The sequence below is a fragment of the Trachurus trachurus genome (genome assembly GCF_905171665.1).
Source record: "Trachurus trachurus genome assembly, chromosome: 7".
NCBI lineage: Eukaryota > Metazoa > Chordata > Actinopteri > Carangiformes > Carangidae > Trachurus > Trachurus trachurus.
In genome coordinates this window covers 7,834,652-7,847,754 of record NC_139901.1, presented here as the reverse complement: position 1 = coordinate 7,847,754, position 13,103 = coordinate 7,834,652, and the positions used below count along the sequence as shown (strand labels likewise).

Here is a 13,103-nt window from a genome sequence, read left to right as displayed (position 1 = left end):
TCGGAAACATCTGCAAACACTCACACAGCACCAGCTCTAAGTGACATTGTGACTGAATCTGAAGCACTTGTTCTCTGCAGCTGCTCATGCATTCAGCATCAAAGAAAAGGTAACACACACACACAGGTGGTTACTTGACTGAATATTAACACATCACTGAAGGAAAACAAGCTAATGCAGTAACAATATAGGCTACACACTATTAAGCATTAGTTAAGCATTAAATACTGAATTCATCATTTATAACATGAATACTCATATAAACACAGTTAAAAATGTTTTACTCATTGATAAGCACTAACTGTATTAAACTACATACTAATGAGTATTCATGCGTTATAAATGAAGAATTTAGTATTTATTAATGCTTAACTGGTGCTTCTATCTATCTACCTACGAAACCACCTTTACAGCTTTGATGTGTTGATACTTGAGCTATTTAAACTGTTTCTAACTCTAACTCAAGGGCTTTTGAAAAGGTAGGAGCTAAATCAGATGAATTTTGGGGTGGTGATGTTGAAGACATTTGACCATGCTTTAGTCAGTTAATTTTAACTCTCTTCTCTATCATGTATTTACTTCTGCTGAACTCAGCATGCTCATTTTCCGACCCACTGTAGCCTCTGATCTCTCCATAGCTGCTTAGAGGGCGTATTCTCTTCTCTTGTCTCTTGTAACTCAATTTTCTTACAAAAAAAAGGACCCCAAACTATAGGCCTGCTTCATTCATTAGCATTTAAAAATATCCATAAGCTAGAGACACAACCTGACCCAGCAAGAAAAACATATGGTACATAAAGATAGCAGAGCGTGGAGAAGTTCAGTTGAGGGCCTTAATACCAAAGCAAAGACCTGAAATATATCATAAATGAATTATTCAAAGTCAAATTCAAAACATTAATGTTATATGAAGCGATTCACTCATTTTGAGAATTGAATTGTTTTTCAAATGATATTACAACATGCATGTGAAGCCACAGAAAGTTCCTGTTGATCCCTTTGATTTGATATGCTAATGCAAATTGATTTGTTTTTTTAATTAAGTAAATCTCAGATTTTTAGTTTAGCAGCAATAAGTAAGAGTTTAAAATGGACAGATTAGTGATAAGTGATGGATTCACCACAGGTGGCTGATCCAGTTCAATCTTGCTTATGGCATTATAGATATTGAAATGATCTTTATGCGAAGTTTCTCATTGAATTCCTTGAGCCAGACAGGCAAACACACTCTCACACCCACATTCACACACTCTGTGTCTGTGTTGTTGTACCCAAAAGCCCTTGAGACAGACTCACCCTGTAAAATACACACATATTCTGATAGGATTGTCTTGTTGCAGCTTTCTGTTTGTTCATGTTACTCATGTTCGGCTTGGATTGGCCGTGTGGGACCGAGGACCAGCTGAACTGAGCTGCACTTCTACTCCATATCAGTTTATAACTGCACAGCCTAAAACTGGATGGAAGAGAAATATTTCACTCTCCACTTCGCTTGGAGGTTGAAGTGTGCACACGATGTGACACAATCAACCTCCCAGTGTCCATAATAATTTGCGGGAAATAAACACTCACACCAGCTTTTGTTATAATTCTATCATATTGACAATTCAAGGAGAGGAGAAAACCTGGACACCGATAAATTGCCGGCTTGACCTTTCACCCTTGGGTCACTCTACACACACTCCCTGCTCAGCTTTGCAAACCACCCAAATAGCCACACCTGTCTGAATGTGACTTCCTGTTTCAGTGGGGAGTCATTCATCAGGACACCTGTCCAGGTGGAGTGAGGGGAACTTTCAGATGAAAGGCCTCAAAAACTACTCTAGTCCCTCAGCAGCTACGCCGATCGTCTCTCTTCTTCAAGGTTCAACTGCGCCCTCTTGTGGAAAAATATGAACATTACACTCATGTATATCAATTCAAGTCAACTTTATTTAAAGGAATCAGTGGAAGACGAGAAAAAGGTCAAAAGGTGCCACTGTTGTAATATAAACCAGAACTAGACATTTGAGACTAGATAATTTCAGAAACCAACTGTCATTACATCAGACATGAATGTTTTATTGATGTTTGGTCCCAGGTGCTCTCAGAAAACAGGACTGTCATTTCTTCAGAGACGTCAGCAGGTGGCATGCGGACCTTCTCCTTTCATGCCCCCTTCCACCTTTTCACTTATTTGTCAATCATTTGATTTGTATTTTTTTAAAAGGTTGCCTTCACTGGACAAGACAATGGAGATCTGTCAGGAAATGGGGAGAGAGAATGGGGGTAACACGCAATGGCACACAATCTTCCTGTTTGGGAGTCAAACCTGCAATTTCCTGCAAGGGCCAGAGCCCATATTGGATTATGCTCTCCAACAACTCTCCCACCAAAGTACCCCTGGATTTGATTTGATTTGCCATTTGTCATGCCTAAACTGAGACAATGGCCCACTGTAGTTGTTTTTTATGTCTTTGTGGTCCTTTTACTACTCTTTGTAGGTTTGTTTAATCTCTTTGAGGCATTTTTTAAATTCCTTTCTTGTTTTACATGACTTAATGGTACATTTCTGTCCATTTCTGTCGTTGTTTTCCATCTCGATGTGGTCATTTGTCTTCTCTTTGTGGTTGACTTGCCCATAAATTTGTCTCATTGTGATTATTTTCAATCCCTTTCCTTTTGTTTTTTTGTCACTTCACATTTGTCATGAATTCCACACTTGTTTTGCATATCTATGTGGTCGTTAGGCATCTCTTCGTCATCAATTAGTCGCTCTTTGTCGTCATTTTATGTCTGTTTGTGGTGACTTCATAAATCTGTAGTTGTACTGTATGTATGTCTGTTGGTTGCTTGTTGGTCGTACGTATTGTCTTTATGGTCATTTTGCATCTCTGTGTGGATGTTTTACATCTCTATAGGAACACGGACAGAGGCACCTGTCTAAAAAATGCTTAATCATGGTGTGAATTGAATTGAAAAAGGTGGGGTGTTTGAAAAAATAATGTTCGAGTCCATAGCAACGTGACATGATTCAGGATTCAAAAACGTAAGAATCTGGTTCAGGGATCAGGAAAGTCATGGTTCTCAAATTCCTCTCGTGCTGATGAAACAATCCAGCCTGCCAGCACATTTAGATGGTTCACAGCTGGATTTGTGCTAATTTAAATGTTAGTGAACACACATGACAAAAACATGTAACCATACTGTATGTCCCCTGCTTTACTTCAGGTATAAGTACCTGTACGAGAGCAGGAGGTGGCAGCCTAATAGGTGATTCAACACCAAGATGCTGCCTGACCTCGCTCAGGCCGGTCATGAGGAATCTGGTTCAGGAATCAGGAAACGGCGTTTTTTCACATCGAACACTTATCATACCTCGTTTTAGACAAAGCGTGCACTATTGCTATTGTGTGTTGTTCTGTGAATTTACATAGCAGTATCCCAGTCATAAGATCCACCACACCCTGTCCTTCTTTTATGGCTCATTTCAGATGCATGACAGCCGACATCTATGTGCTGTATGTACAGTGTTCAATGTATGACCTCTTTGTTGAGAATTATAACAATGGACACTTACAGTAGCTAAAATACTCCACCTGAGTGGGTGGTGTAAAGTCTGGGAGTCTTCTACACTGTATTTTACACCCTCATGCTCTGCTTGTAATGAAAAGCCCATATAAAATGTGTTGTTCTTCAACTAAAATGAAAATGTGACATGATTCAAATGCTCGACAGCAGACGCCTGTACGGGACATGTCTTTTCTCCAGTCGGGTTCGTCTCTCTATCGCCTCAGGGCTTTATGGGGCCGGTTTAGCCGGTTATGTGGGATTTCAGCAGAACAGGAATATCAAGGGAGAACTTGCCCAGGCCTCGATGTTTGTGTTGCTCAAGGGGACAACCGCCCCAACCGGTTTTCTGGGGTGGAGAGATGAGAGGAGGGAGGGTGTGGGGCGTTCTCCCTCAACTCTTTCTCCTCTTTCTCATTCTCTCTCTCTCTCTCCCTCTGTCTGTGTATCACTCAGCCCATCTCTGAAGTGTGAGTGGCGAACGCCGGCACTGAGCGTCTGGGACAGATCTTCAGCCGCGTGAGGTGAGTTATATACCACAGATTAAGCTCTGACTTATTAACCTGAGGGCCAGGATAGATTGTCTGACAGGTGGGCAGAGTGAGCACAGGTATGTGTGGCTGGGAGTGAGGGCCAGGCCTGAGCTGACACACAGGAAACAGTCACGGCCTTTGCGCGGTCGTTTTAGTGCATGTGTGTGTGTGTGTGTGTGTGGGAATGGACTTGTGTGGCAGGTTTGGGGTCACGTATCATATTTTGCTCACATCATGTGTACCTATGCCTATATTTTCTATACAGCAAATGTATATAAATAAACTTTAAGATGGGAATAATACCATACATGTAATCAAACAGACCTAACACACAATAGAGCAACTCATTTGCATATTCTCAGGGTTTATTTTGATAACATTAGACTGGATAGGTGTGTGTGTGTGTGTGTCTGTAGGGAGGTGAAGTGCAGCAGACAGGTTTTCATATTAAAATAGCGCAGTAACCATCTTCACAACACATTGTTCCCGTCATGGTCACAGTTAAACAAGTGACCAGATCGTTTACTCAGCATCACTTGTCGTCAATGATGGTCACAGACCCACCATAAGAATAGCTTCCTTTTTCAGAGCCTTTTTTTAACGTGTGTTAATGAGGATTGAAAACGAAAACTTCCTCTTATCCACTCAAGTTTGGTTTCAAACAACAAGCCCGTCTCTGTTTGTGAAGGGCTTACATTCGAGCTGCAGCGAATGACTTGAGGTATGCTGCCAATGTGTTATCTCCACTGCCTGTATCTATAGGTGTGTGGCATCCAAGACCACATTTTTCAAATAATGTCATATAATGTCTCTGTGAAGAGTGTGATGCAGGGGGGGGGAAGAGTTTGAGGGTGAGTATATTGGAAATATGGTGAAACCAGGTAGAAATAATGCAGTGTGTGTGTACGTGTGTGCGCATGTGTGTGTGTGTGTGTGTCTGTGTGAATAATGATCTGGAGATAGCAGAGCAGCCACATATAAAGGCAGACAGGTCTTTTCTTGCTCCGCTGAAGTGATCTGAACCACTCGTCTGACATATCCTGACATGTCGAGAGAATTATAACTCCACTGATCAAAATGCAAAATAGTTGTCAATGTGTTTGTGCGTTTAAGTGATGTGACGTGTGCGTGCGTGTGTGTGTGAGAGAGAGAGAGAGAGAGAGAGAGAGAGAGAGTGGGGAAAAGAGAGAGAGGGGGGGGTGACACATTACAGTAAACACATCAGTCGGCAGGACAACAATGGCACAATGTTTGCACAGACACTTTCAATTAACAAATGATTTAATTGTGTCACTTTGTAGTAAACAAAGAGACACATGTGATGCAAGCACACATGATTCACACATATGCACACACATGCACATATAGGAGCTGTTGCTTCACACACTTGAAAACACAGTCTTTACACACCTGGCGCAACCAGTCCAGCTGGTTTTCGATCGTCCTCAATATAACAACGAAATTTGCTCCCACATTTGAGCAGCAGGGGCAGCTTGGGAAAGTGCAGCACCAGCAAAGTGTGCTGCGCTGTGCCACTGTGTGTGTGTGTGTGTGCACAGATGCACGACAGACCTCAGGCTATAACGCCCATGAACTTAATAACTCTGACTGATTTACTATGTTTTTACTTCCATCAGTGGTTTGAAGTTTTATTGTTTTGCAAAAATGGTGGATTAAAGGAGTGCAATGTCACATCTATCGCCATCTTAAAGTAAAATGCAGTTCAGAAAAGTCTGCTACTATTTTATTCTGTCCATCAAAAATGTCAGATTGATCTGTATCTCTTTCTTCTACAGCCAGACTCCAGGTGAAAGGCCATGGAGTGCTTCAACGACCTGCTCTTTAAGCTGCGGGAGGTCCACGAGCGAGAGGTGGAGGGTAAGTGGAGAGCAGCAGCCGCTGAGGGAAATGTGTGAGCATGAGTTCCTTTTTCACTCTTCCAACCAACAAGATGTGTCTTTTATTTCCAGGTTGGCAGGTGAAAGTCCAAGAGCTGTCCAACAAGAAGGGCTGGTGAGTGGATCCTACACCTCTCCAGATTTATCTGGATGTTTAGACAAGATATTCAAGTTTTTCCGTACACATTAAAGTGCAGCCACTGAGAGAGCTCTGCTCAGGCCTGAAAGTCTTTGTGGACGAGGCTGGTCCTGCACCAGGCCAAATGTTTGTTCACGTCATGATGAGCAAGTTAGGAAGCTCATGTTGTAACAAGTCATTCAGCGTGGTGCTGAGTCACAAATCTTAGTTTTGTTTCTCGATAGAGCTGGTATTAAAAAACAACATGCAAAGGAACATGTAAAGTCAGAGGATCATTCTACATACAATGTATTAATGTTCATTACCTTTTTATTGAAGGTCACATAGGTAAGATGTGCATTGTGTCGCACATCAGTCAGATTTTTCACATTTCCCCGTGTTTTCGGCTTAGGCACAGTTAGTTAGAGCCTGGTTGCTTTCATACTGATGTTAATATTCAAATGTTCGAACAGGACTATTAATCAAACAGGTAAAAGGTTGCAGCCATGATAACTGCTCTGTGAGCTGTTTGCTTTGAGGTAATTTCTAATATTAGCATGTTAACAGTCTCATAATATTATGCCAAATGTTTGCTGGCATGGAGCATGAATAATAGACTAATAGAGTCATATGTTAGCATGCTTACATTTTGCTAATTCAGCTAGATTTTTTCATTGTATGATAATGGGACAAGTTAATATTTTAAAATTTAACAATCTACTCACATACAGCATATACGCATGTATAGATATATATCTAAAATAAGATAATATTCCTTCATAGTCTGACTTTGCCAATAACCAATGAGTCAGTCTGGTTTGGTAAATGTTGTATTTTCTCTAACAACAAGCAACAAAATGTAATTGCACACATTCCAACAGTAGATTATTGCAAGTACAGTAGGCCTAGAAAACTCAAACTGTTGCTGTGTTTAATTAGCAATGACAAAGTGCAGGACGTGACATTTCAGGTGTGGCTGCAAACAGCAACATTTTTTACATGCAAGAAATTCACACCATTCTTTTCATGATAACGTATGTTTATTTACAATTTGTTTTCTGGGTCTACTTTTACCACTGTAGCTTGTGGGTAGATTGCCTGCTTGTTTATGCATGCTGCTTCACTTGTCAGGAGAACTGAATAGGACGAAGATCATTGAAAAGAACATCAAACAAACACTTGCCACTGTAAAATTAACCTCAATGTAGGAATATACTTCTATTTTCGATTGTAAAAAGAAATGAAGGTGTGGGTTTGTGGTTACTTTCATAAAATCATTTTGTATGCATTTCACCACTTATATCTTGGCTCATCAAGTACTGCACTTGAAATGGAAAGGAAATAGGACACCTCTGAAGCAGCTTTCCTGACGTCCCGATGATTGTTCACTGCCTTGGAAATTCAACAGAGAAGTTGTATTATTCTGCGGAAAGACTGATTGGCATCATGTTTTCACAAACCTATTCTTGTGTGCATGTGTTTACGTGTGTGTGTGTGCATGGCTTACCATCAGTGATATAAAGCGAATGGAAGAACTGTTCGCCAGGAACCAGCAGATGAAAGAGCAACAGAAATTACTCACAGAGAACATCAAGACACTGGAGAACAGGTACTGGTGCAACGGTCTGATGTTGTATTGTATTACAGTGCTCTTGTTTACTGCAGAATACAGATTATTTGTTATATATTCCATCACAATGCAGTGTTATTTTTTAGTTTTTCTTGGACTGTCAAAAATGAGTTTAAATTTACAAAGCATGAACATTAAGTGCGTGTCAGTGTGTCTGAGTTGTGTTTGTGATGAGCGTTATTTTGCTGTCTGTGCAGGCTGAGAGCAGGTCTGTGTGACAGATGTACAGTGACTCAGGATGTGGCAAACAGAAGACAGCAGGAGTTTGAAGCCTCACAGCTACAGAGCCTCCAGCACATCTCTCTAATGGGTATTCTGTTCATGTCTCTCTAATCATCCACCCAACTATCCATTCGTCCATCCATTTGTCCATCACCCACCTCTTGTCTCTTGTGTCACATTCCCTGTAAAACTTTCATATTTTTAGTCACTTTTCCTATCCCCTATTTGTATTTCTAAGACATGGTATTTGTTTTGTTTTTTAACTTCCTTTGAATTCCCCTCTCCCTCGAAGGAATCTTTGTTGTGAGGTCCTCTAATCGTGTATTGTGGTGTGTGTGTTGTAGCTGGAGAAATGAACAACCTGAAGAAGGAAAACAAGAATCTTAAAGATGAAATCAGGAACTTAAGAGCAGCAATTGAGTGAGTATAAAGTCTTCAGTTACAAAGTTCTAGATGGAGGTAACTTCAATTTTACATTTTCATATCTTTAATTTCTTGTCTTTTATTATTTTTATTAGCATTATTTTTTAATGTTCTTCTCACTGTAATGTTCAAAGCAAATATGTGACCATATATGTGTGTGGTTTGGCAGAAGTCACAATGACCACTCCTCAAACAGCAGCAGTGTCACGGAAATCAAACCAAACAACTGCCCTGACATTTCAACCTGCCCTGGACCTGTGGCCCTCGTCTCTGCCACAACCAACAGGGCCAGCAGCCAGTCATCGGGCAGCGACGCAGTGAAGGCCGAGAAAGACCAAAGAAGTGCGGGTGAGGATGAGGAACAGCTGTGAGGAGGGCAACCTGGTGCTGGCTTGTTTGTTGATCGTGGTGGTGGTTCTACGTTTGAATTCATGCTCTCTGAATTCTTATCAAACAGAAACTGAACACAGACAGCTGAGAGGGGTTAGCAGGAGCCACTATGTAAGTTTCCACATCACCTCACTCTCATAAGTGTTTAACTAGTTTCACATTTTGGAAAATAAGAAGATCAACATCTCATCTCATAACTGTGAAGGTTTTATTTAGGGTGGGCAACCGCCATTCTGACATCTCACCAATAGGCCTTGTCTAAATGGCAACACTTAATTTTCCATTAAATGTCCCATCATTCCGAAAATGGTCCGAATCACGGTATTTTCTTTTTCTTTTTTTTAACATCCTGCCTTTCTGACAATTCCTTTAATAGCATAGCCTATTTTTTCCCCAAAATATTTTACACTGGTTGGGCTTAGGCAATGATTAAAGGAATTGGTTAAGTTTAGTAAAAAGACCAGGTAGAGGCTAGACAGGCCAGATAGATGGAGAGAGTCCAGAAGTACTGTAGAGAGTCCAGATAAGTAGGAGGGAGTCACCTGTTGAGTAACGCACATTTCCTTATATTGAAAGCCTTGTCTGAATGGTGGGACGATGGCATGTCGGAATGGTGGGATGTCCAAATGGTGGGATGTCGGAATGACAGCATGTAACCCTAGCTTTGTGTGACAGTTGAGGGTCCTGTCACTATGCCTCCAATTGATCATGCGCCCTGGCTACTTGGCGAAGAGGATGTCCCTTTGGCCAAGTGGTTAGCGCGCATGACTGTTCCCTAGGAGTCTGGGGTTTGAAGCCCGCCTGGCCCCTCTTCACCTTGCCATGTTTGCATAGTTGGGAAAGGCAGGGTTCAGTCATTAACATGTTGTATCTCATTTTTGTTTAATCCTGAACAAAGACAGAAAAAGCTAAGGGTTTCCCATGTTTCTGTTCCTTAAACTAAGCTAAGCTAACTGCTTTGGCTGTAGCTTCATAATTTGGGGTACACAACTCGATTATCAAGATGTCAAACTATTAAGTTTTATTTCGTATACCCACAAGTGTAGTCATTTATTTAACTTTCTCCTCTGTTCTCTCAGGAGACCTACAAGTCTCTACCACCGTCGACTCTCACATTACCTTCCTGGAGGACAGAACATGGTGTAACACGAGAGAGGAGGTGAGACAGACCAAACCATATGTAAATAATAAGTGTTCATATTCAAAACACAAAAGCAAGTCATTAAAGTTTATTTTGGACATACCAAGACAGATAGCCATTATTCATGGACAGTTACAAAATCAGTGTCACTTGAAAAACCTGTCAAAGATCAGAGGACTATCTCACTTATCACTGGGTTCATCTTTAGTAGGCTGTACTGCATTAATGTGTTTTTACATGTCAACTACCACTGGTTTGTTAATCACAGGGACAAAATACATTTCTGATTTGCTTCTTCATTCTGACACATCCAGACCTTTCAGACAGTCTGGGACAGGTCTACTTAGTCATTGGTGTGTGTAATCTAAACCTAGAGAGCAGAAGACATATGTTCTTTTGTCTATTGCTTAACACTATGGTCTAGTGACTTCGGTGGAGACTTTAACCTCTCCCTGTCTGACCTCTGTTTGGCTCATTTAGAGGTCAGAGTATTGAGCGGCTCGAGCAACGATCCTCCATGCCCCATCAAGCCATCCTTCTTAAGAATTCCTCCTCCTCGGCCAGTGGAGAAGTGAACCCCAGCAGACATGTGCTCCACACCCCAGTTCCCTGTCGTCCTCAACCATTCAAGAACAGCCTTCCTGCCTGGCCCATGCCTGAATCCTCCGACTGGGTTTCTGTAGCTGCTGCAGGCACCGGACAGCTAATGCAACCTTCCTCCAAACTGAATCTGCCACGCTTCCCCAACTTGGTCCCAATTAACCAACATGCCAACCCTAGGAAGCAGGTTTTTGGGCCTACCTGGTCAAAACCCAGCAACCCTCAGCTCCCGGTAAAAGAACAAACTGTGGTGTTCAGGCTGCGGAGTCTGCCAGAGCATGTGGACAGTCAGATTAAGCCCCAGGACAAAAAGGAAATTCAGATGCCTAAGCCTGAGAGGGTCGCTGGAGAAGGTCCCAGGGAGATATACGATGGGCCTCTGGACCTATCGGATCGAGGAAAGTCCAAATCCAGCGAAACACTAAGAAATGACTCACCCTCAGCTTTACAAGGTGGAGAAAGAGTTCAGAGGAGCCCTGACAAGGATGTGAATACAAATACCTACGGACGCATTCTGGTATCATCACCTTCACCTGTTATGCTCTCATCTTCATCCTCCTCTACGCCATCGGTCAACCAACAAGAGGAAGAGCCCACGAACGATCATAACCACAAGGTAAATTTACAGCATCTGGCAATAACAGTAAAAGACAAAGACATGAAGGAGAAGGAGACAGTCAGAGTTTACAGAATGATTTCTCATCGCAGCAGGTAACTGAAGATCAGGAGCAGAAAGAGGAGGTGAATGGAAAGGCAGACCAAAATAATAAAAAGAAGGTGCCCGTCCTCACCATATCGTTACGACCAGGTATAAACCTTAGATTCACATGTGTGTTGGCATTCATATATTTACTGGTCACAGGTGAATAATACTCAGTTGTGTTTCTGTGACAGTAGTAGTGCTGGAGACGCTGAATTCTGCTCTGCAAAAGCAAGAAGCCTTATCGTCAAATGGCAAGGTAAGTTCATATACAGAGGAGACTGTGTTAACATTATGTGTTTCAGCATTTTAAAAGGTTGATTTTTATTGCGAATCCTTGTTTCCATGTTTCCTGTGCTCCTTCACAGTCGTCTTCACTGGCAGTTGAGCCAGAGAGCGACTCAGACAACCAGGTAGAGGACAGCAGTGCGTCGGGCCAAGAAAGCAACCAGGGTAGCAAGAGGAAGAGGCTGGCTGTGGAGACAGAGACCGACCAAGACTCAGACGCAGACAGTAAGCACCAGTTCTCATTCCTCTGCTTTGCGTGTCTTCCTTCTCTTCTTCCTTTCACTCATTCCATTTTGGGTGCTGTCTGCAAAGCAAATCTCATTTCTGAAGCTTTGTGGTTTTTGTTTTCATGTGATCCACATTGATTTCACTTCTGGTTCTGCTCTGTCAAAATACAACAAAACACATCCAACAGCATCATTTAAAATGTTCTAGCTTGTTTGTTTAAGTGTAACAATCAAAGTGTAAAATGGGAAGTCAAAAGTCCTGTCCATAACTACTATAAATCACAACTGGGTTCCAGTCTGGACTTAAAGAGGGACTATAAAAGTCTACTGTATATACATCCAGTCACTTTTTCTCTTGCTAACCTTCCTCCTGGCCATGCGCATTTGTTTACAACGAAGCCGGCGTAAAATCAATACATGGAGCGGTGGATAACGTTAAATAACATATAAGATGTTAGGACGTCCGTGTGTAACGGATGTGCACTCACTCCACCCATAAAGCACGTGCTAACCAACTTGCCAAGCGGTTGTCAACCTCTTGGCGAAGAGGTTAGCATCGTCGCCTCTGGTGCGGGGGGTCGTAGGATCGAACCCCACCTAGGGCAGGCCGTGAGAAACACAACGCAGAGGGCCAGATATGACATCGGCTACACGTGTATATCTGTGTAGTCTTAACTGTCATAAACCAAAGATTATGGGTTACAGAACGTGTTTGTGTCGTGGTGTGCAGAGACAAGAGCTGGGACACCGGGGCAGTGGTGAAGTACTACACTGATGTTGGGTTTTCAGCCATGAGAGGCCAGGGGAAGGCAGAGAGTCTCGGTTCTCACTCGTAACAAGTCACAAGTCATGTAGTTAACTATCACAATTACTCCAGAGCTTTTTAATTAAGGTAAAAAATGTAGCAAAGCTACGGGGAAAATCCTGCGTAGTTCCTCTTTAACAGGTGCCTACTTCCTCCTTGGTGCTGTCACATAAAGAAATCATTTGAAATAATTCCCTTCTCTTTCTCACAGACATCCAGCATGAAAGGAAAATCAAGATCACGGTGAAAAAAGAGGAGACGAGCCCCTAAAGGGGATGCTGCCACCTTGACCTTCAGTAACTGACGTTTTTGGCCACTGGGGGGCAGAACTGAGAGACAGCGCAGACGTATCAGCTTATAAAGGTGATACAGCTAACAAATTAGCAACCAGTGGAAAATGTGCACATCCAGTGGATATGGAGGAACCTTAGCCTTAACTGGGAGTCACGTGTCTGGCCACCTGATGAATGTAAGTTCAATAATGACTCTTGACCCTTTAGCCCAACCACTGAGGGAAATATGTTGCTCTTCAGCTTAAAAATGCCACACACACCAGTAGGCTATGCTGCCTGCTGGTAG

The 13,103-nt window shown here is 42.2% G+C and overlaps 1 protein-coding gene across 1 annotated transcript; it reads left to right on the top strand.

The window, feature by feature from the left end:
* Positions 1-5,899: 5,899 nt before the first annotated feature.
* rbbp8l (retinoblastoma binding protein 8-like) lies at positions 5,900-12,794 on the top strand (the record flags this gene model as incomplete). The annotated part of the gene is made up of 11 exons (XM_083975756.1): positions 5,900-5,960; positions 6,053-6,095; positions 7,612-7,707; positions 7,926-8,038; positions 8,295-8,370; positions 8,543-8,740; positions 10,385-11,120; positions 11,216-11,312; positions 11,399-11,463; positions 11,573-11,717; positions 12,736-12,794. 11 exons carry the CDS (start codon positions 5,900-5,902, stop codon positions 12,792-12,794), a joined length of 1,689 nt encoding a protein of 562 aa, XP_083831882.1.
* Between the last annotated feature and the right edge of the window lie 309 nt (positions 12,795-13,103).